The 21,260-nt window shown below is 38.0% G+C and overlaps 1 protein-coding gene across 1 annotated transcript in view; it reads left to right on the top strand.

Annotated features, from left to right (window-relative positions):
* LOC117345873 (alpha-tectorin-like) overlaps positions 1 to 21,260 on the top strand; it is a 99,122-nt gene that overhangs the window by 36,575 nt on the left and 41,287 nt on the right. The window contains exons 3-5 of the mRNA XM_033915142.1: positions 3,456 to 3,479; positions 3,679 to 3,809; positions 10,284 to 10,565. Of these exons, the coding sequence (XP_033771033.1) occupies positions 3,456 to 3,479; positions 3,679 to 3,809; positions 10,284 to 10,565 (437 nt within the window). The remainder of the gene's footprint in view (positions 1 to 3,455; positions 3,480 to 3,678; positions 3,810 to 10,283; positions 10,566 to 21,260) is intronic.

The following is a 21,260-nucleotide window of genomic DNA, read 5'->3' as shown; positions in this document are numbered from 1 at the left end:
CGCAGTGTTCTGGTTCTGGATCTGCTGAAGTCTTTGAAGATTTTTCTTGGTTAGACTTAGATAGATGGAATTACAATAGTCCAGTCTGGAAAGAATGATTGATTGTATAAGGACAGCAAAATGTTGTTGGCGGAAACAGGATCTCACTTTCCTCAACATGTGAAGACTAAAAAAACATTTTTTTACCAGAGAGTTGAGATGATCATTAAAGGAAAGTGTAGAGTCAATAATGATGCCCAAAACTTTGCTTGAGAATTCAATCTGCAGTGTGGGACCAGAAGGTAGTGGAATGAGCGTGGGTAACTGATCAAGATTATAGAATTAGGGGTTGAAATATGGCTAGGGCATATATAGGTTTCCTGGCAGCATTTAGAACACATGTTCTGTGTGTTTGCTGATTGTACAACAATAAAACATGATTTACACTAGAATACAAACAATAGTCAGTTCCCAGCTTACTGTCTCCAAAAGAGAAAAACAACAACAAAAAAACTGGTTCTTAATGTAAAGCTTTCTTCAAACACAAAGACTTTACAGCCTTGTCTTAATGTAGTACACATTCCACATTTTCTCCCAGCTGCCATAACAGGAAAAGATCAGCTTGCTTCTATATCACCCACCTCTGCCTGGTCTGGTAGCAAGGAGGTAGACTGTGGCTTCCTAATTCCTTGAACTGGCAATCTGTGATTTGCAACTGGCTGACTGGCTCTGGTTTGCTGGGTTGGGAGCCGGTGTGTACTCTGAGGCTGGTGCTCCCACTGCTTCTGGAGCTGACTCCCCTGCTTTGAGAAAACTACTCCCTTTTCTCTCACTGCAGGAAGCTGATTAATCCTCCCTGCAGGTATGTTGGTGTTGTCTGCTTTCACAGAGCTCACCTGGCCTAAACCAATTTGGGACTGATTGGAAGTGGCTTGTATTCCAGCCCTGTTCTTCCCTTTCCCTGGCTCTATGCCTGCTGGGAGATCTAGTCTTTCCATCTGTTTTCCTATAACTGGCTTAGGTAAAGCTAATATTATCTCCTAAAGTAAGGCCAACTTTAGATTATGCAGGTCCTTACCTAATCATATCAAGGGTGAGGACTATTTGATCTCAAGTGCCCGCAGCCCGTTACCAGAACTTATCTTGGTTATTAGGCCTTCAAGCGGGCTATCATTGATCCAGGTCCTTCCCCCACTATTATTATTTCCTTTTTCTTTTTAATGGTACTTATTTGCTTTTAATAATACTTATAATACTTAGTTTGGGTGTTGTATAATGCCCGGTTATCCACTATTAATGCTTCCACTCGTTGGTACTAATGCAATGGAAGATCTCTGTTTCGCTCTTTTGTAATACTAAGAGCTTCTTCAGGATAGAGTGTTATATTATGCTCATTTTTTATTTTATGTAACCACTATTGATTATCAACGAGATGGACTCCATTTTAAATCGCAGAAGTCCGTCTCGTTGATAATCAATAGTGGTTATATCAAATAAAAAATGAGCATGATATAATGCTCTATCCTGAAGAAGCTCTTAGTATTATAAAAGAACAAAATGGAGATCTTCCGTTGCATTAGTACCAATGAGTGGAAACGTTAATAGTGGATAACCGGGCATTATACAACACCCGAGCTAAGTATTATAAGTACTATTAAAAGCAAATAAGTACCATTAAAAAGAAAAAGGAAATAATAATAGTGGGGAAGGACCTGGATCAATGACAGCCTGCTTGAAGGCCTAATAACCAAGATAAGTTCTGGTAACGGGCTGCGGGCACTTGAGATCAAATAGTCCTCACCCTTGATATGATTAGGTAAGGATCTGCTTAATCTAAAGTTGACCTTACTTTAGGAGATAATAGTAGGTATACTAGAAGAAAACATTAGGTAAAGCTAAACCAGATCTGCCTGCTTTAGGAGGTTTCATTGCTGGAAGGCTTGGCTTGTAAGTATTCCTAGGAGCTGCTTTGGGACTCTCCTTAGCAGGCTTAGGAATATTTTCAAGGGTTTTAACTCCATTTCCCTTTTCTGGCAAGGCTTCCTCCTTAGGAACAGGGGCAGCCCTGTGACAGTATGCTCTCCCTGAATATCTCAAAATGAGCATCAAGGAAATGGGTTTTGAGAGACATCCTTTAGCCCATTTTACTGTAACTCTTCACCAGATTCTTCACCAATTCAATGTAGTCTTTGGCCTTGTGATTGCCCAGGAAGCTCCAAACAACTGCGACAAAGCTGTTCCAAGCCAATTTCTCCTTCCTTCTAGCTTCTTTGAAAATTCCTTGCTTTCCAGGATCTTCTTATCTGTGGCTCAGCAAAGACACCAGTTATGACCTTTGCCTCAAACAGTTTAGGGAAAATGTTTTGAAGGTACTTGAAGGCTGCTGACTCCTGATCTAGAACTCTGACAAATTGTTTCATTAGGCCCAATTAGATGTGCAGTGGCTCCCATTTGATTATGTTTCTCCTCAGTCCAGGGAGTCCCATCTTTGGTAGTGCTCCTTTATGTCCCTGTTGTCCCAAAGGCAGAGATAGCAGGGAAACTTGGTAAAATTACCTTGGAGACCCATTTTGAAGTCTCCAATGTCTTCCTAGCCATATTTATCATACTTCAAGGCGACTAGTAAGGCCTTTGAGGTGCACCGAGTGAATCAGTGGAAGAGACGGGTACTTGTTCCTGTTATGGAGTATCGTAACTTTGATGCTTCTGGGTGAGCTGTTAATGAAGAGACACCACTCTTTTGAGTTATAGACAATTCCAATTGCCTCAAACAGACTTGTCACATTGTGACAGAAGCAGAGCCCATTTTATGGGTGAAGAAGTAGAAAAAGCTTGGTAACATTTTCTATGATCTGTGACTTGTACATTTTCATCCAACAAATTCAACTGGTTGAGCCTAAACATCAAAAGCTTGGCACTGGACTTGGTGAGACCAAGATCTCTGTTCAAGTCATTGAGGTATTTTTAGTTTGGATGGTATGAGTTTCTCTCATCATCTGCACTACTGATATTGTAAACTGGATCTACTCAATTGAAATCAATCTGGAATGTTCTGCAAAAAAAGGTAAATTTCAAAATATCAATGTCCTGGTCACAAAAACAAAGTTTGAAGGGAATGATAGCAATTTTATATACTTTTGTGGCATAGGCAATTAAGAAAGAATACTTATTAGCCAGGAAAAAAAATACAATTTTGTTACATAGTGTAATGAATCAAAGAGGAAAACAAAACTAAGTTGGATAAAAGGGTAATATCCTACAAACAGTTTGAAGCTAGTATACTGTTTAGCTTTGTAGGCCAAAATAATTGGTCTTTATGTGCTATCTTCTAATATGTTCCTATTCTACTACAGTATGTCATATTGTCCTAGATATGGTTCCAGATACTGCTGAGGCTTTTGGTCTAGCTGTAGGGATTGTAGTATTTATACATCATTGTAATTGAATCATTAAAATATATTTTCTCTGTTTTTCAGCTCTCTCACCAGTGTATGGATCAGGTAACATTTCACTACCTTTCATCAGCTCATGAGCATCAGATAACATTTTATCAGGTTTTGTTCCACTGTACTTGCAGAGTATTAACTGCACAAAATTATTTCACTCAGATTGACAATGCCTTGACTGAAATTATATCAATGGAAACTCAGTTTGTTTTCCTCCTTCCAGTCACATCAGAGCATTCTGTTTATCCCTTAGATCCTCTCCTATACCCATATGGACCTGAATTGGGGGACAAGTCAACTCCTGTTAAAGATGATGGAGCATCAGATGAAATTCCAATCTCAACACCGTTTACTTTCTTTGACAAGACATACAAGTCTGCTTTTGTGAGTAGCAGTTTCATAATATAGTGTCAGTATATTTTTTTATGTTATACCTATCTTATCCCTACAACGCTTCTACAGTTTTATCAGATGTAAAACCACAAATGCTCCTGTCTTTAAATCAAGGTTGTGTGCTAAGGAGGCTAATTCTTAGAGATACAGAGAACATAGTGCCCATCAGTGTGTCCTGCTCAGTTTTTACAATATTTTCCTATCTCTTAGAAATCCTCTGTACTTACCCCATGCTGATGATGTTCTTATCTCCAACACTTCACTGTGCAGCTATTTAATGAATCTTCCATTTTTTACAGAAACATTCCCAAAAGCACTCTTTCTGTACAGAAACATTCTCAAGTTTAGTTTTGACTCTCTTTCCAACCATATTCCTTAAGCCCTTGTTCCAGAACTCTCTGGAAGACTGGGAAGACATTGGAGACTTCAAAATGGTGGCATTCCTAATGGGTGTCCAAGGCAATTTTACTAAGGCATAGTAATGGAGGACTAAAGCCCCTGGCCTCTCCCTGTGCATCAGATGATGTGCAGGGATGGGGCCTAAGGCCACTATTGGGGCGGCAGCTGGCCGAAGAGCAGGAGGAGGAGGACTTTTCTCCTCCTCCCAAAGATTTTCAGCAGCGTAGGAGCAGGAGGAGGGTCCAAGCACTCCTCCCGCTTCAGAAGATGAGAGCCTGCTGGGAGCCTGTCTCAAAGGAGCAGGAGGGACTGGGCAACCCTCCTGCTCCAAACAATTGTAAAGGTACCAGAGTGGGTGGGCCGGGCCCGACCACGTGGGCTGACCAGGGATGGGCCTGGGGGGTGGGAGGCTTAGGAGCAGGAGGGACCAAGCAAGCACCCCTCCTGCTCCCAACTTTTGGTGTCAGGGGTGAGCCGTTCTGTGTCGGGGTGGGCCGTGCCAGTCGGGGGGGAGTGTCATGCTGCTTTTGGTTTTTCTCGTTTTAATACTGATGGCAGGAGGGAGTTGGCATCCCTCCTGCTTTTTTCTCTTGGGGGGGGGAGGAGGAGGCATATTTGTTTGTGGAGGCCACATTTTTTTGACAGGCCTGCCTGTCTTTTATTAATTTTTTTTATGGGGCAGATATTTTTGCGTGTGTAACACATGCAAAATATCTGTGCCATGGAAAAAAAATGAATAAAAAAGACAGGCAGACCTGTCAAAAAGCCTGCAGACCTGATGGTAACTCAGTTACCGACAGGTCTGCAGCAGTCGGGTTTGCCAATAGTAAAACCCAACTCAAAATAGCAAGCAATTGTTAGTGAATCAATCGCTTGGCTATTTTGCATGGGGTTTTACTAATTAGCATGGGATGATCGGGATCGGATCGCTACAGGGGTTAGTGAATCGGGCCGGAGGGATATCTGGTCGCTAAGGGGTCGCAAACCGGTCGGTACACGATCGGTTTGCTTAGTGAATCTAGACCAAAGTTGGCGATTGCTTTCTCATCTGTGTTTATCTCACGCATTCTTGAATTCCGTCACTGTAGGAATGTAGGAATAAAAGGAGGGGGCGTGGCATTATATGTTGAAGATCATCAAAGCCACACAATTGCAGGACCTACAGGGTAAGGAAGGAGAAATTAGGTTCTTACCTGATCATTTTTTTTTTTTAGCTTCTCCAAACTGATATAGGATTCATCCCACAAGCAGGGCATATATCTCATCATGACCAGCAGGTGGAAACCGAGACAAAACCCTGGAACTATACACATCATGTGACCCCCTCCCTAATTACCTCAGTCTGCCGAATAGCCAAGCAGAACTAAGAACTATATACAGAAAACCAAACAAGACTCCGAACAGGAGTATCAACAAATAAAAACAGAAATGCTGTTGGAAAATGCAAAGAAATAAATGCAAATAGCAAAGGTCCCCACAGTTCGCCAGCTATGCCAGCCAAGCCACAGCTGCTGTTCTTAATCTCCTCAGCCCTAGAAAAATACTAGAAACCGATTGAGAAATGAAAATCAGCACGCAAGATCACGACAATAGAAAGGGTGGGTATAAATTAATATCTGAATATTTGGGGAAAAAACCCCTAAAACAAGCTTAAGAGACATTTGGAGTATAGAAACAAGCAGAATATTTCTGCTATGCAATGGCCATGGATTTGGACTTGGAGAATAAGATGTACAGCATCAGCATCTATGAGACAAACTTGGTTCTTATTGTTATATAGAATATTTTGGACCCCTGTTCATTTACAAAAATTGGATAATTCCAAGTCTATTAGATGCTGGCACTGTCAACTTAAAGTAGGGACACTGGATCATCTTTTATTTTATTGTTTATTGATACTCAAGTCAATAGAATTCCTATGAGCATCGGAGCTGTTACTGTGGCGGCCAGTGCTAAAAACCACACTATGATTTTATTAAGGGGGGGGTTAAAATTATCTATTTTGGTGATTTTGACGTCCTCCCTTGTAAATGTTTCAAACTGCCTACAGATGAATTTCTCCAAATTGAAAATAAATCCAAAAATATTAGATGTTATATTTAACGTGACCATACGTCCTGTTTTAAATGGGACCATCCCTTTTTTAGGTAGCCTATTCTGTTGTCCCCAAGCACAGCTTCTGGATGCCGAAATGTCCCATTTTCAGAAAGAGAGCAACCCACTGTAACAATTTCAAAAAGAGGTGCTGTGCTTGGGGACAATGGGATGCGACTTTACGAGCGGCGGGCCATAAGCCTTTCACCCCCCCCCCCCCACAGACGTCAATTCTGACATCAGAGAGGAAGTTTCGGGCGAATTTCCTCTCCAACATTAGAATTGACATCGGGGGGGGGGAGGGGGAGGAGGCTTGTGGGCCCACTGCTTATAAAGTTGCTGCAAGCACCTGGCCTGATGCTGCGTTGGTGTCAGAGAAGCAGAAAGAAATCGGCGGCAGAGAGAAAGAAAGGGAAGGAGAGGGGCAGGGAGAGAGAAAAAAAGAAAGACAGAAAGACAACATATCTACAATGTTATTACCTAAAAATTAGTAGATGTCCCATTTTGAGGAAAAAATAAATGGTCACGTTAGTTATACTAGACTCAGGACTAACTATGAAGAATCAGGTAAATTTCCTTGTTAGAAAGGTTTTCTATAAGTTACACCTCTTTAAACCATCTTTAGACAATAACTCAAGCTATATTGAGCTCTTCTTTGGAAGGAATGCTCTTTGACAGTTTATTTTACCCCCATATCCATATGGATTTGGATTTCACTTTTGGTTTGTCATTGACCTATTTGGGACTCCAGATGCAGGTAATTTAGCCAAAACACAGTCCGTTCGAGTCCATAATTTGCCATACGCATTTATGATTAACAAGACTACTATGTGCATGGATTTTATCATTGGTTGCTAATAAAGTGGGTTTTGAAGACCAGGCACACTCTTCTGTCTTCTTTTGGATTTTGCTGCTGTTTGTGCAGAGATGGCTGTCTCCTATGTGGTTACAGTTTGTCAAAGTCATCCTTACAGTGCAAGATTTTCAATACAAATTATTATCCTAGCTTGACACACACTAGGGATATAATACCAATATACATAATATACAATTTTACAGGTTAAATTTCCATAGTTACCATGGAAGAATTTCAATTCAAGTTTTTACCCTAACATGACATGTACCAAGATCTAGTACCCATATACATTTCTTTGTAATCCATCAGTCATGGTCAGTGGAGTTAGGTGAAGAGGTATGTTTTAATTGCTTTCCTAAAGCTGAGGAGACTTTCAAGGGATCTGATCTGCGGGAGCAGTCGATTCCAGTGGCTTGTATGAAGTGGGAGTAGGCACGTTGTTTGGCAGTTTCCAGTTGTAAGGTATGGCCAGGGGACGTTTGAGGTACGTATGGAGGAAGCTTGGTAATCACATAGCCTGGTGCCTAGTCGTGCAAGGATCTAAACACTAGCATCAGGCCCTTGAAGACACTGCATTTGGCCTGTGAGACAGAGTCAGAGGCACCAAGGTTTTTTTGAAGTTTGATTGCTGCATTTTTTATGTGTTTGAGATGATGTGCATTCTTCGCCATTAGACTTTTGAATAGCACATTGTAGTGATCCATGCAGGAGAGTACTAAGGCATAGAGTAGTTGGGTGAAGTCAGATTCAGAAAAGTAGATCCTTATCTTTTTGGAGTTGTTGCAGTTGTAGAATGAGGATGCCACCTGAAAGATATGGTTAGAAGGTGATAGGTTGCCATTGCAAGCGGGCGGGAATTTTTTAATTATTTTTCCCACGCCACACAAGTACTCTACTGTGCATGCTAAGGATCAGCCTTACACATACCTCTCTCACAACAGCCAAAAGACTGCTGTGTTCACGGTGTGAGTGGCAGGTCGTCTTCCCTATACTCACAGTAGGTCTCGTGTTTGCAAATAAATTTTTTAACCAAATTGTTTAGGATTTGGAGGAGTGAGAAACGAAGTATTTTGAGAGACTCTAAACAGACAACTTTGCTTTGTAAGGAAAATTCACAAAGAGGAGAGGATGGTCAATAGAGTCGAATGCTATGCAGAGATCCAGCAGCACCAAAATGACATCATTACCCTTGTCCATGAGTTTGCAGCAGTCATCGACGATGTCGAGAAGGACCATTTCAGTACTGTGGAATATCTTGAATCCAGACTGGAAGGTGGATAGGACTCCTTGTTTGTTGATGAAGGGGTGCAGTTTGTTTAATACTGTTTTTTGCAGGATCTTGGAGACAAAGGATAGGTTGGAGATAGGTTTACAGTTGCCTGGTACATTGGGGTCGAGCATGTTTTTTTTTTTTAAGATCAGTCTGATAACCGCTGACTTCTAGTTTGTGGGGACTGTACCTGTTTGTAAAGAGGTGTTGATGAGAGGAAGGATGAAGTGTACAAAGGCGTCCTTCACCGCCACTAAGAGGTGTGGCAGATAGGGACCTAGGTTGGAGCCAGTAGGGCGAATACTGTCTAGTATCTCAGCAATGTCATAGTGGGAGACAGTTTCAAAGTGAGTTAGGTTTTCGGTTGTAGTTTTAATTATTTTGTCTGCAGTGTGGCAGTGTTGAGGTGAGACTGTATTTTGTCTGCTTTGTCAGTGAAGTATTTTGAGAGTGCTTCGCTGTCGAGTTCAGTGTTGAAGCATTGGTTGTCTCCTTGTGATGATGTATTTTTTTGTTTGTTTGAAAAGGTTTTTTGATTTGATGGGGGTTTTGAATAGTTGTTCAGAGTAGTACTTCTTTTTAGCCTCTAGGGTGGCTTCATGCAGTTACTTCCATTTGGACTTGTAACTGTTAAGTTTGGATTTGTACCATTTCCTTAGTTCTTAAGTTGTCGGTAAACCAGGGAGAGGAGTGTTTGTGGGGATAGTATTTGATCTCTTTGGCTGGCAGTAGCTCTTCATATAGGGTTTTAGCTTCAGTCAAACCAGAAGGATTTCAGCCTTTTTCAAGTTCGGTAAAATCCATACAGTATTTAATTTATAAAAGCATAAAAAGTGCTTTTGTGCCTTTATAAGTACTCAGAACTAGCCTTAATATCACACAGATTTACACCTGCCCCAAAGCAAGTGTAAATGTATGTTTTTTATGCAAATGTGTATATATTTTATAAAATATATTGCATCTTTACTTTGTCTTCACCCAAACTGTGCTCATACATGCATACACAGGCATGTAATTTAAAAAAAAATGGAATTGACTTAGTAGAGAGAGAGATTGTTCACCCTCTCCATGGTGAAGAGAACGAGAAGGCACTTGCTAAAGTTAGAAGGGAAAAGATTCTATACAAACATAAGGAAGTTCTTCTTCACCCAGAGAGTGGTGGAAGTCTGGAACACTCTCCCAGAGCCTGTTATAGGGGAAAGAACCCTTTAGGGATTCAAGACAAGGTTGGATAAGTTCCTACTGGAACAGAACATGCTCAAGTAAGGCTCGACTCAAATAGGGCACTGGTTTTTGACCTAAGGGCTGCTGCGTGAGTGGACTGCTGGGCACGATGGACCACTGGTCTGACCCAGCAGCTACAAATCTTATGTTCTTTTCCACATGTAAATCCTATTTTCAGAAAGCCATTATTAGGGAAACCCTCTAAATTCATCAAAATCTGATTCAAATATTTCATAGATCTCTAGAGTTTTTATATGAATTTGCAATAGGTTTTGTTAAAATATCCTAGATCTTTTTTTAAAAAAAAATGTCAACCAATTAAGGGCCCCTTTTAGAAAGCCATTGGTACTGGCCAAGTACTGGCATGGCAAATGTGACACAGCCCATGGGAACTGAATGAGCTGCTTTGCATTTGCTGCGTGAGAATCGCTACCATGGCTTTATAAAAGAGGCCCTAAATGAACTAATGAAATTTGCATTGAATTGCTTCAGGAATCTCTAATCATGATGCAGAAATGATCCTCACCATGGCGTATTCCAGTCGCTCAATATTATCCTCATATTGTAATGATATCATAACTGGATTTGACAGACTATGATATTTTGTTTTGGTGCTTGACAGGTGAACAACAATGGTGTTGTGTCCTTTGAAGATTCAGTTTCCACTTACACCCCAGATCCATTTCCTCTAGCAGATGGGAGAGCTTTTGTTACTCCATATTGGGGTGATGTGAATAATGAGATCGCTGGGAAAGTTTATTACAGAGAAAGCAAGGACCCCCAGCTGCTGCAGAGAGTCACCCAAGACATCAATCAGTACTTCCCCAATATACAATTCACAGCTACTTGGATATTCATAGCTACCTGGCACAAAGTGGCATATTTTGGTTCTACGTCAAACAAGGTAAGATAAGATCTAGCAAATGACAGCTCCTAGTTTACTTCCTTTTATATGATGAATTTCAGTGTTATAGATATAGCTTGGATTGCATTTTATTTTAGTCACAGTTAGCTGTTATTTTTACTCTCAATGCAGACTTTCTTCAATCTTAATATGGGAGGTTTGAAACTAGACTATTTGAATGTAAATGGCCTTAGGCATCCTATGAGGGGGGTGCTGAAAATTGTTCTCAGTCCAACCAAGAAAATAATGAAACGGATATGTCTCAATCAATGATCTGAAACAATGTTAAAAACATAGAATTTTGTTTCTGCAAATTAGCATATAATGAAATAACACTCTTTTCAGTTACAGTGGCAAAATAATGCTCAGAATTTAGGAAGTTGGTTGGTTGGGCTGAGAACTTTCCAGCATCCCCTTCTATTAAGAGCAAGCTAATTTCATCTTACTTTAAAAAAAAAAAAATATCAAAAGCAGACATCTGCAGTTCGCAAGAGATTTGTGTGTCCATTAATGAAGCAAATAGATTCAAAGTGGGTCGAGTAAAGAAATGTTACACTGCTCCTACAGTACGAAGCAAATGTGGTGTTGCCATTTTTTTAAATATTTTTATTAGTTTTACAAAATAAATAAACAAAATATACATTAATACAAATAATGAATACAAATATTAACTACATGAAACAGTCCAGTTGTAAAGATCATAAGTAATATACAGGAAAAGAGTGATGATTATAAGACAATACAACCAGTATCTCGTGTCAAACATATGCAACAGGCCAGTACATACTATTTCAGTATAGAATATGCATGTGAAGCATGGAAGAGAATTCCCAATGAGCATCACTGAATGGCTTAAATAAACTATGAAGAAGTGACTCAGTATATAACTTATCCAGTATAATGTGAGATACTATATGTCAAAGGTCCAAAGCACAATAAGATTGAACAGGACTCCATACTCTACAGAATGTACTAGTAGAATGATGTTTTTCTGCAATAACACTTTCAAATTTGCTAGTTATACATACAGTATTCCACCATACATTAAACTCCACCTTGGATAAATCCTTTCAGCAATGCAAGATGTTTTTCATAGCCAAAAACATTAAAATATTGATTCAGACAGAGAATGTGCCAGGCCCTGTTGTCAAAGAACAATAATTTTGAGATGTAAAGGTTCATGAATATTTAATATTGTAGAGATGGTGTTCCAAACCTTGTCCCAGTACACCATAAGATGTGAACATTGATATATCATATGAGGCAGTGTACCCACAGATTTCCCACAGGACCAGCATAAATTCAAACCTTCATGAGAGAATTGAGCTAGTTTCTGTGGAGTCCAGTGGGACCGATGTAATAGAAAGTATATCGATTGGAGTAGTGGAGCTGATCGAATAGACTTAAAATACTCTAGTCCAAACTTCCTGCCAAAGTTCATCATCTGCAGAAATATCCAGGTCAAGGTGCATAGCATTTTGAGGCAACACCTTTAAGAGGGGCAATGGTAATAACTTGTTAAAGGAGATCAGGTACAGGCTTTAGTTTTAGAAAATCTGGTATTGAAGCAGAAACGCAATGTTTTAGTTGAAGCCATATAAAATATTGGCTGGTAAACTTTAATTATTGCATACTTCATCAAAAGACAGCCAACAATTATTACTAAGGAGGTCTTGCAATGTCCATATAATAATAATAACAGTTTATATACTGCAGGACCGTGAAGTTCTATGCGGTTTATAAATATTAAAAGATGGTACAAATAGATTGAACTTAACAGGTACAAAGATGGTACAAATAGATTGAACTTAACAGGTACAAAGATGGTACAAATAGATTGAACTTAACATTTTTGCCATATAGACCAGTTCAGGGTAGTGTTTTGGATTTTAAAGATGTTATTAAAGATGTGGATTGAAGACAAAGTTTTATTTTATTTTTCTTTCCAGCTTATGATTTATCTTTAATCTTATCTATTGTTTTGCCTTTTGTCTTTGTTTTGTTATATTTCTATCATTTAAATTTCTCCAGAATTCTACTGTTCAACGGCTCCCCCTTCTGCTTCTATTCCTTTCTCTCCTCTCTTCTACCTTCCAAAGTATTTAGATCAATGCTGTCTTGTTAAAATGTTTATTTTATTTTTATTTTTCCTCTAACTCTACTTTTCACTTCTCTATTACCCTCCAGGTACTTTAGTTAGATTGTGAGCCTTCGGGACAGTAAGGGAATTTTTCAAGTACCTTTCTTATTTCTAATCTTAATGTATATTTTCTGTAAACCGCTTAGAACCTAACGGATGGAGCGGTATATAAGAAATAAATTACATTACATTATTATTCCATAATGAGATCAGAGCAGTGTCCTTCCATTTGATCTTCATGACCCTGTCAAACTGTTGGAGTACCATATACGTTGAATGAAAAATACGATTAGCTTGTTTTTAGAGAAGATGTTGACAAAGCAAGAGCAAGATTATTGGTGCCAAATAAGCTTTTTTCCAGAGACATCCACGTAGGGAGGTCAGATGTGGTTTTATTAAGGATCCATGAAGAGCCCTGACACATTATAAATGCTTGGTGGTATTTGAAAAAAATCTGGAAAATTGACTCCCCCGTTCAACTTGTCATTTTTGAGTTTATGCATTGCAATCTGAGGTTTACTGTTTTTCCACAGGAAATTACTCAGAGCTTTTTCTTTTTTTTAATTCTTTATTCATTTTCAAAATTACATTAAGTGTTAAATATATTCATTCACAATAACAATAAATACATCACTTATAAACAATCATTGGTACCTTACATAAATTCTTATCCCTTCCCCTTTCCCATCCCTCCCAACCATATATTCCATTATCATATTAAATATATAATAATAAAATACCCCCCTCCCTACACCTTAACCTGATAAATATAAGGGAAAAAATTTTACTTAATCCTTACAATATTTTGTTAATGGTTTCCACACATCCTGAAATTTCTGAAAATATCCCTGTTGTAAAGCAATAAATCTTTCCATTTTATAGATATGGCATAATGAGTTCCACCAGAAGTTATAATTTAATCTCCTCCAATCCTTCCAATTATATGTAATTTGCTGAATGGCAACACCAGTCATTATTAGTAATAATTTATTGTTATTCGCAGAAATCTGACTTTTTGCTCTCATTTCCATACCAAATATCACAGTATCATAGGATAATGCCACTGGGTTATCTAATAAATTATTAATTTGGTCCCAAATTGATTTCCAAATATTCATAATAAATGGGCAATGAAACAATAAATGCTCTAAAGTTCCTGCTTCTAGATGACAATGCCAGCATCTATTAGACGAAGAACTACCGTATCTAATTTTTGCAACCTAACAGGGGTCCACAACGCTATATGCAACAGAAAAAAACAAGTTTTTCAATGTTGTGATACAGTTTCTTATGTAGGAAATAGTGCAATATGCTTAATACTTAGTATACTTTGGGTTTGATCATCATTTTGATCGCAGCAAGATGCCCCCACCAAGTGATTTTTAATGGTGGCCAACTACATGTTAAGTCCTTTATTAAAGATAATAGGTAATCAGCATTAAACTGTTCAGTATCCTCCAGGATTGGGCCTATGAAAATGACCTAAATATTTTGGCTTGCAGGCATTCGAAGCAAAACCTAAGAATTTGATGATTTGTTTTTCTTCACTGCAATTCAGAGACATTAATTCTGATTTGGTCATGTTCAATTTATAGCCAGAAACCTGCGCATATAATTTAATTACCTTGATCTCTTAAGGGATAGATTCCAGTGTTACCTAAAGCATGACATCATCTGCATATGCGGAAAGTTTAATTTCACTTTCATTGTGTTTAAATCCACAAATATCTGATTGTGCTCTTATAGCCACCAGTAGCAGTTTCAGCGCTAAATTAAAAAGTAGCGGAGACAGCGGGCATCCTTGACAAGTGCATCTGGTGGGTTTAAAGGCATCCTAAAGGTGGCCATTAATAAAGATTCTTGTTCTAGGGTCAGAGTATAGCACCACTATCATATTGATAAATTGAGCCGGTATATTGAATTTAAATAGAGTGGCGTAAATAAAAGGCCATTCCACTCTATCAAATGCCTTTTCGGCATCAAGTTCTATTAGTGCAAGTTTTTGAGCAGAAGCTTGGCAAACAGCAATAATATTCAATAGTGTGCCGGAGTTATTAAAATAGTGTCTGTTCATTAATAAAGCCAGGTTGTTTTGCGGAAATCAAGTTCAGTATAACTAGTTGTAGTCTAGTGGCAAGTATCTTGGTGAAGATCTTGGCGTCCACATTAATCATAGACAGTGGTCTATAATTGGTGATAAGCTGTGGATCCTTTCCCGGTTTAGGGATGACAATAATGGTCGCTTCTGTAATTGTTCCTGAGGCTGATTCCTGAGATATTAGGTGAGGGAAGAGCTGTTCCGTATATGGGGTGAGTGTGTTCTTGAAGGACCGATAAAACTCAGTGGTGAACCCATCTGGGCCTTGTGATTTATTCTTAGCAATTTCAGATATTGTGTCAAGGATCTCATATTGTGTAATGGGAGAGGCAAGCTGTTCTTGAGCTGAGATAGGTAAAGAGATAGGTCAATTCCATCTAGAAAAGTATGCAAGATTTTCTTGTCAGTTAGGTTCAGAGGAATATAGTTTTTCATAATGTCTTTTAAATTCCTGTAGAATCTCAGGGGTTTTAGATATAATATCACCAGTACCAGAAAGTAGCTTAGTAATTAGTTTCTTTTAAATTTTCTTTTGTAAATATATTGCAAGCAGATGACCTGATTTATTGTTATCAGAATAGTAATTAGCTGCTATGATAAAGACTGAGTGAGCCATCTTTTTCTGAAAAATGGAGTTATACTGGAAACGAAGGTTTTGAAGATCAAGAAGAATGTTGACGTTCTTAACATCCAGTTAGTACTCTTGTTCCTTATTTTTAATGTCACACTCCAGGCCATTAATTTCCACAGCCTATGATTTCATAATCTTGGAGTTAAGTGAAACGATCATGCCACGAATATACGCTTTGAAGGCATCCCATGTCGTTATCCAATTAGTATCCCTAGGCTTATTAAATTGAAAATACTCATTAATGGCAGTGATGATGTGATCCTTAAATTCTACTTCATGAAGAAAGCTAGAATTGAATCTTCATTGCTTAGGAACAGACACTTGGGTAATGTTATTTAAGGTAAGAGTTATGGCAGCATGATCCAAGATCGAGATTTCTTCGATTGCCACAATCTTTTATGAACTGGCGGAGAGAATGGTTGGTAAGATACATATCTATACGTGAGTATGAACAATGAGGTGCTGAGTAAAGAGTGAATTCTTTACTAGAAGGATGCAGATCTCTCCAGACATCAAACAGATCCAAGTGTGACATTAAGTCTGTAAGGATAGATCTGGCCTTAGGCATTCTATATTCTTAGGCTTTTGATATTCTGTCTATAAGGGGGTTCATAATCATATTATAATCACCAGCTACAATGTGATGCGAAACATTAGTTGCAACTAATTGATTAGCAATTCCTTTGAAAAATTCTGAGGAGTCTGTTGTAGGAGTGTAGATGTTGGTTAAAGTCAAAGTAGTGTTGATGATTTGAACCCACCTATCCTAGACATCATTGGTTGCAGATAGTACTGTGATATCTGGTCGATTTCTAACCAAGATAAGAACTCCATTTTTGATCTCCACTGCAGGAGAAAAAAAGGGTTGATGAGCCCATCTGAGTTTCACCTTACTAGCCTCAAAAGCATTGAGATGAGTCTTTTGTAGAAAAATTATGTCTGGATGTTTAGAGTTTAGTTATGACAATATTTTTTTTCTGTTTTATGGCATTGTTTAGACCTTTGACATTTAGTGAAATCAATTTAAGGGACATGTGAAAAGTAATATGTAAGAGTCATTATAGGTATTGTAAGCAAAAACAGAGAATATTGATGCTCGTTGGGAGAATAGTCACAGATAAACAATGCGAAAGAAAAACAGAATACCACAATATATGTACTGGGAGTGTAAACACCTGTAAAAGCAAACAGGTGGTGCCACATTCCAGGAAAAAGAGAAGAAAAAAGTAAACAAGCCACCTCAACCAGTCTTCCCCACAGCATAAAACAATCAGTAATAGAAATAATAGGGAGAGATGAGTAATAGGAATCAGTATATTAAATACTAATTCCTATATTTATAAACAATCCTATATAGCCAGCATTTTCATTAAATCAGTGTAATTATCATAAATTACATGCATAACCAAATCAAATAATTATTAAATGTATATAATCATCATAAAATAAAATTAATCAAATTACAATGACCTTACCATAATCGAATCAAATTATTATTATTAAATATATATTATTAAATATGTAATTATTATAAAACTAGTCTTTAAGCCTGTTACATTAACAGGTGATAGAATAACTGCTTCTTTTACAAGGCTGCGCTAACGGCCCCGAAGCCCAAAGAGATTTAAAGGGCCGATTCGGGGCTATTGCCACACAGATTTGTAAAAGAGGCCGTAAGAGTTTTTACCTCGTGCAAAATTGTCTTTTGTTTAATAAGACATTAACTATTTTTTCTGCAGCCCTCCAAGTACCCTATTTTTTTTCTGCGGCCCTTTCTCAAAACTGACACATTTCAATCACTGTATGGAAAATAAAATCATTTTCCCTACCTTTGTTGTCTGGACTAGAGTTGCGCGGGGACAGAAATCCCACCCGTCCCCGCCAAAATCCCACCCGTCCCCACCCGTCCCCGTGAGGAATCCCTCCGTCCCCACCCGTCCCCCTGAGGAATCCCTCCATCTCCACCCATCCCCGTGAGGAATCCCCTCCGTCCCCACCCGTCCCTGCGAGGAATCACCTCCGTTACTATCCTTCCCTATAAACTTCAGAAATAGTTATTTTATTTAATTATGCTACTGAATTAAAGGCTCTGGTAGAGACCCATTTACAAATAAGCAAAGCAAAACCATTATTTATAAATCGGATGCTCATCCCGTATAACTCATCACGCACTCTCCGATCTTTAACGCAAGGACTATTGGCAGTTCCTTCTTTAAAAGTTGTAGACACTAGACGTCACGACATGTTTTCAATAGTGGCCCCCCAAACTTGGAACTCCCTACCACAATACATAAGAGATGAAAAAGAACTCAGTCATTTTAAAAATAAACTAAAAACCTTTCTTTTTAACGATGCCTTTAGTCTTTAAAATAAACATAATTTATGCAGTGTAGCCAAGTCATCCTTCCTTATGTTTTTCCCTGAATGGTTCTCTCCTCTTTTTTCTAAACATTAACAATATAACTTTTCCCCTTTATCCTCTCGTATTTCTGTTACGTTTGTTTATGAGTCTGTTTTTTATCCTTTTTTACTTAATATTATTTGTTTGTTTTTTAATATGTTTATTATAACTCGTTGTAATTTGCTTAGTAAATTATGGATAAGTGATTCATCAAATTAATAAATAAACTTGAAACTTGAATTAGCTCCTAAAAGAAGTGTAAAGCATAGGACTTTGAGCTCCATATAGGCTTCAAATAGACGTGGTTTAAGCTCCAGAAAAGCTTTAGCACAATACATGCTATTTAGGTCATCCAATCAGCTTTCTCTGGGCATCCCACAGACATTCCTTCGCCTACATTTTCCATACTGTTTAGATGCCCTCTGCTGCCTAACTAGCGTCTATGTGGTGCGTATCCTTAATCACGCCCATGTTACGGCCATGTCTACAAACTTAGACGTGACTATTCCCTAAATCTGCGCCTATCTTGCGGCTGTGTTCTAAGGATATAAAAAATGTATAGGAGAAATAATGCTTAGTAATGAATTCACCAACGTTATATATTGTCAAAAAATATGAATTCAATAATATATGATCAAATCAAAATTAATAAAAATAAACAATAAAATATTATTAAGAGTGCTCAGTGTGATATCTTATTCAAAACCAGTAGGTTTGTAGAATGAAGATGTATAACTTCTACATAATTGCACTCACCTGCCTACCAACCTTATTAGCTCTTATTGAAACTGGACTAACCTGATCAGCTAATAGTAGCAAAACAGTGATTGAAAAAATATAAAGTACTTAGCTGAATTCTGATGATGTCGATTTCCAAATAAAAGGTATAAAGTCCAGGATCAATTGAACAATTCTCACAAGATGAAAAAAGGAATTCACATGTTCTTAGGTATAGCAGATGCTGGTGATCTCATGCTGAATTACTTCATGGTTGTATAGCTGGTTTTGAAGCAATAACATAATAGTGAATTATCAAAAACAAGAAAAACTGCTAATCTTGAAACAGAATAACCAAATGTCCAAAACTCCTCAACATGAAGTGAATAAAAATCCAATATTTCCTCAACACCGATCTTGTTTCACTATGGGTTGCTTCTTCAGGAGGAAAAAGTATAAACTAAAAATAAACGAATGAATAAAACATCTTGTAATGCAGTTGTCAAAGGTTATCATATATGAAAAACATTCTAAAAACTCAAAATTGAACAACGTTTAATTTTTACTTGGAGAACAGTAATGCCCAATGGCCTTAACAAGGAAATAGAATGGACCATCAGATAGGTGCTAATCATCTGTTTTCCGTAATAAAAATTAGTAAATCAGCTTGACGTTGTTCATCACGTGATAGTTTGACGTTCATATATACGATCACGTTGTTTCAGTTTTTTACGTGGAGATCCTTTGGCGGCGTGTTCCCTCTGTTGGGAGGTCCGAGGGTAATTTCAATTTTGAGTTTTTAGAATGTTTTTCATATTTGATAACCTTTGACAACTGCATTACAAGATGTTTTATTCATTTGTTTATTTTTAGTTTATACTTTTTCCTCCTGAAGAAGCAACCCGTAGTGAAACACGATCGGTGTTGAGGAAATATTGGATTCTTATTGGTTCTGGTAGTGATACCTGTTTTGATAATGCCCAACATTCTGTTTGCCTTTTTTGAGGCCACTGTGCATTGTGCCGCTGGTTTCATTGTTTTATCCACCAAAACCCTTACGTCCTTTTCTAGGTTGCCTTCTCACAATATCCTCCCCCCCATCGTGTAGTTGTACATCGGGTTTCCTTTCCCTATGTGCATGACTTTACATTTCTCTACATTGAAGCTCATCTTCCATTTATTTGCCCACTCACTCAGTTTATTCAGGTCCCTTTGAAGTTCTTTACATTTCTCAACAGATCTAACCGTACCGGAGAGTTTTGTGTCATCCGCAAATTTTATAACTTCGCACTTCGTCCCTGTTTCCAGGCCACTCGTGACTCCTTTCCAGTCAGAATAGTGTCCTTTTACTCCTACCCTCTGTTTCCTGTCCGCCAGCCAGTTTCTGATCCATCTGTGTATGTCCCCTTCTACCCCGTGGTTCCACAGTTTCCTTAGTAGGCGCTCGTGCCTATAAAAAACTTTATTTTTGTATACCGCCATACCAATGAGTTCTAGGTGGTTTACATCAAGAAAAGCGGGACAATCAGCGAATCATATAAATGCACCATATATACATATCATGAATACAATAGTAAAACAATTAAGATATAAATTTATCAAACAGATAGGTTATCAATGGTTTTCTAAAAGCATGATAAAATTGAGCTTGAGGAATCAGGATACTCCATCAAGTATTCATTTTACTAGCCTGGAATGCTAACATGTGATCAAAAAATCTTGTGTAACAACAAGCTTTGGGTGATGGAAATGCAAACCAGTAAGATTTGCGTGTATTCATGTTTGTTCTATGAAATTCAAAATTATCATAGAATACGTATATCGCCCAACATGAAGTTAATCAAATTATAATAGCATTACCATATTCAGATCAAATAGTAATTAAATGTCAAATAGTAATTAAAATATAAACAAACATGAGGCAAAAGAGATGTCGTTAATCAACCCAACAGTTACTTTATTAATATAACATTAAAAAGTCAATAGATGACCAGTCTTTCTGTGAAAGAGCCAAGTTTGTAAATGAGGACCTGTCTTTATAAGAGGTCTTCTAAAATGTACTAACAGGGATCCCGGTTTTGGCATCAAAGGATGCCTTCCTCAGGGGATTGTTAGATCACTAATAAGAAAATGAACACAATTTGTAAATTTAAAACAATCATATTAGATCATTTATTATTCTATTGTCCATTTATTATGACTTTTTGGAAATCAATTTGGGACCAAATTAATTGTTTATTAGAAAACCCAGTGGCATTGTCATATGATACTGTATTATTTGGGATGTCGATGAGAGCAAAGAGTCAGATATCATCAAATAATAACAAGCTATTACTCATAATGACTGGGGTTGCCATTCAACAAATTACATATAACTGGAAGAACTGGAGTAGACTAAATTATAATTTTTGGTGGAACACGCTCCCAGAAGCTGTGATAGGCCAGAGCACGCTACAGGGGTTCAAGGAGGGTCTAGATAGGTTCCTAAAAGATAAGGGGATTGAGGGCTACAGATAGAAGTAGAGGTAGCTTATAGGAATAGTCAGAAACCACGTCGCAGGTCATGGACCTGATGGGCCGCGGCGGGAGCTGACCACTGGGCACGATGGACCTCTGGTCTGACCCAATGGAGGCAACTTCTTATGTTCTTATGTCATATGTATAAAATGGAAAGAGTAATAGCAATACAGCGAGGATATATTAGGAAA

The sequence above is a fragment of the Geotrypetes seraphini genome, chromosome 11 (genome assembly GCF_902459505.1).
Source record: "Geotrypetes seraphini chromosome 11, aGeoSer1.1, whole genome shotgun sequence".
Lineage (NCBI taxonomy): Eukaryota > Metazoa > Chordata > Amphibia > Gymnophiona > Dermophiidae > Geotrypetes > Geotrypetes seraphini.
This window is presented reverse-complemented; position numbering and strand designations above follow the sequence as displayed.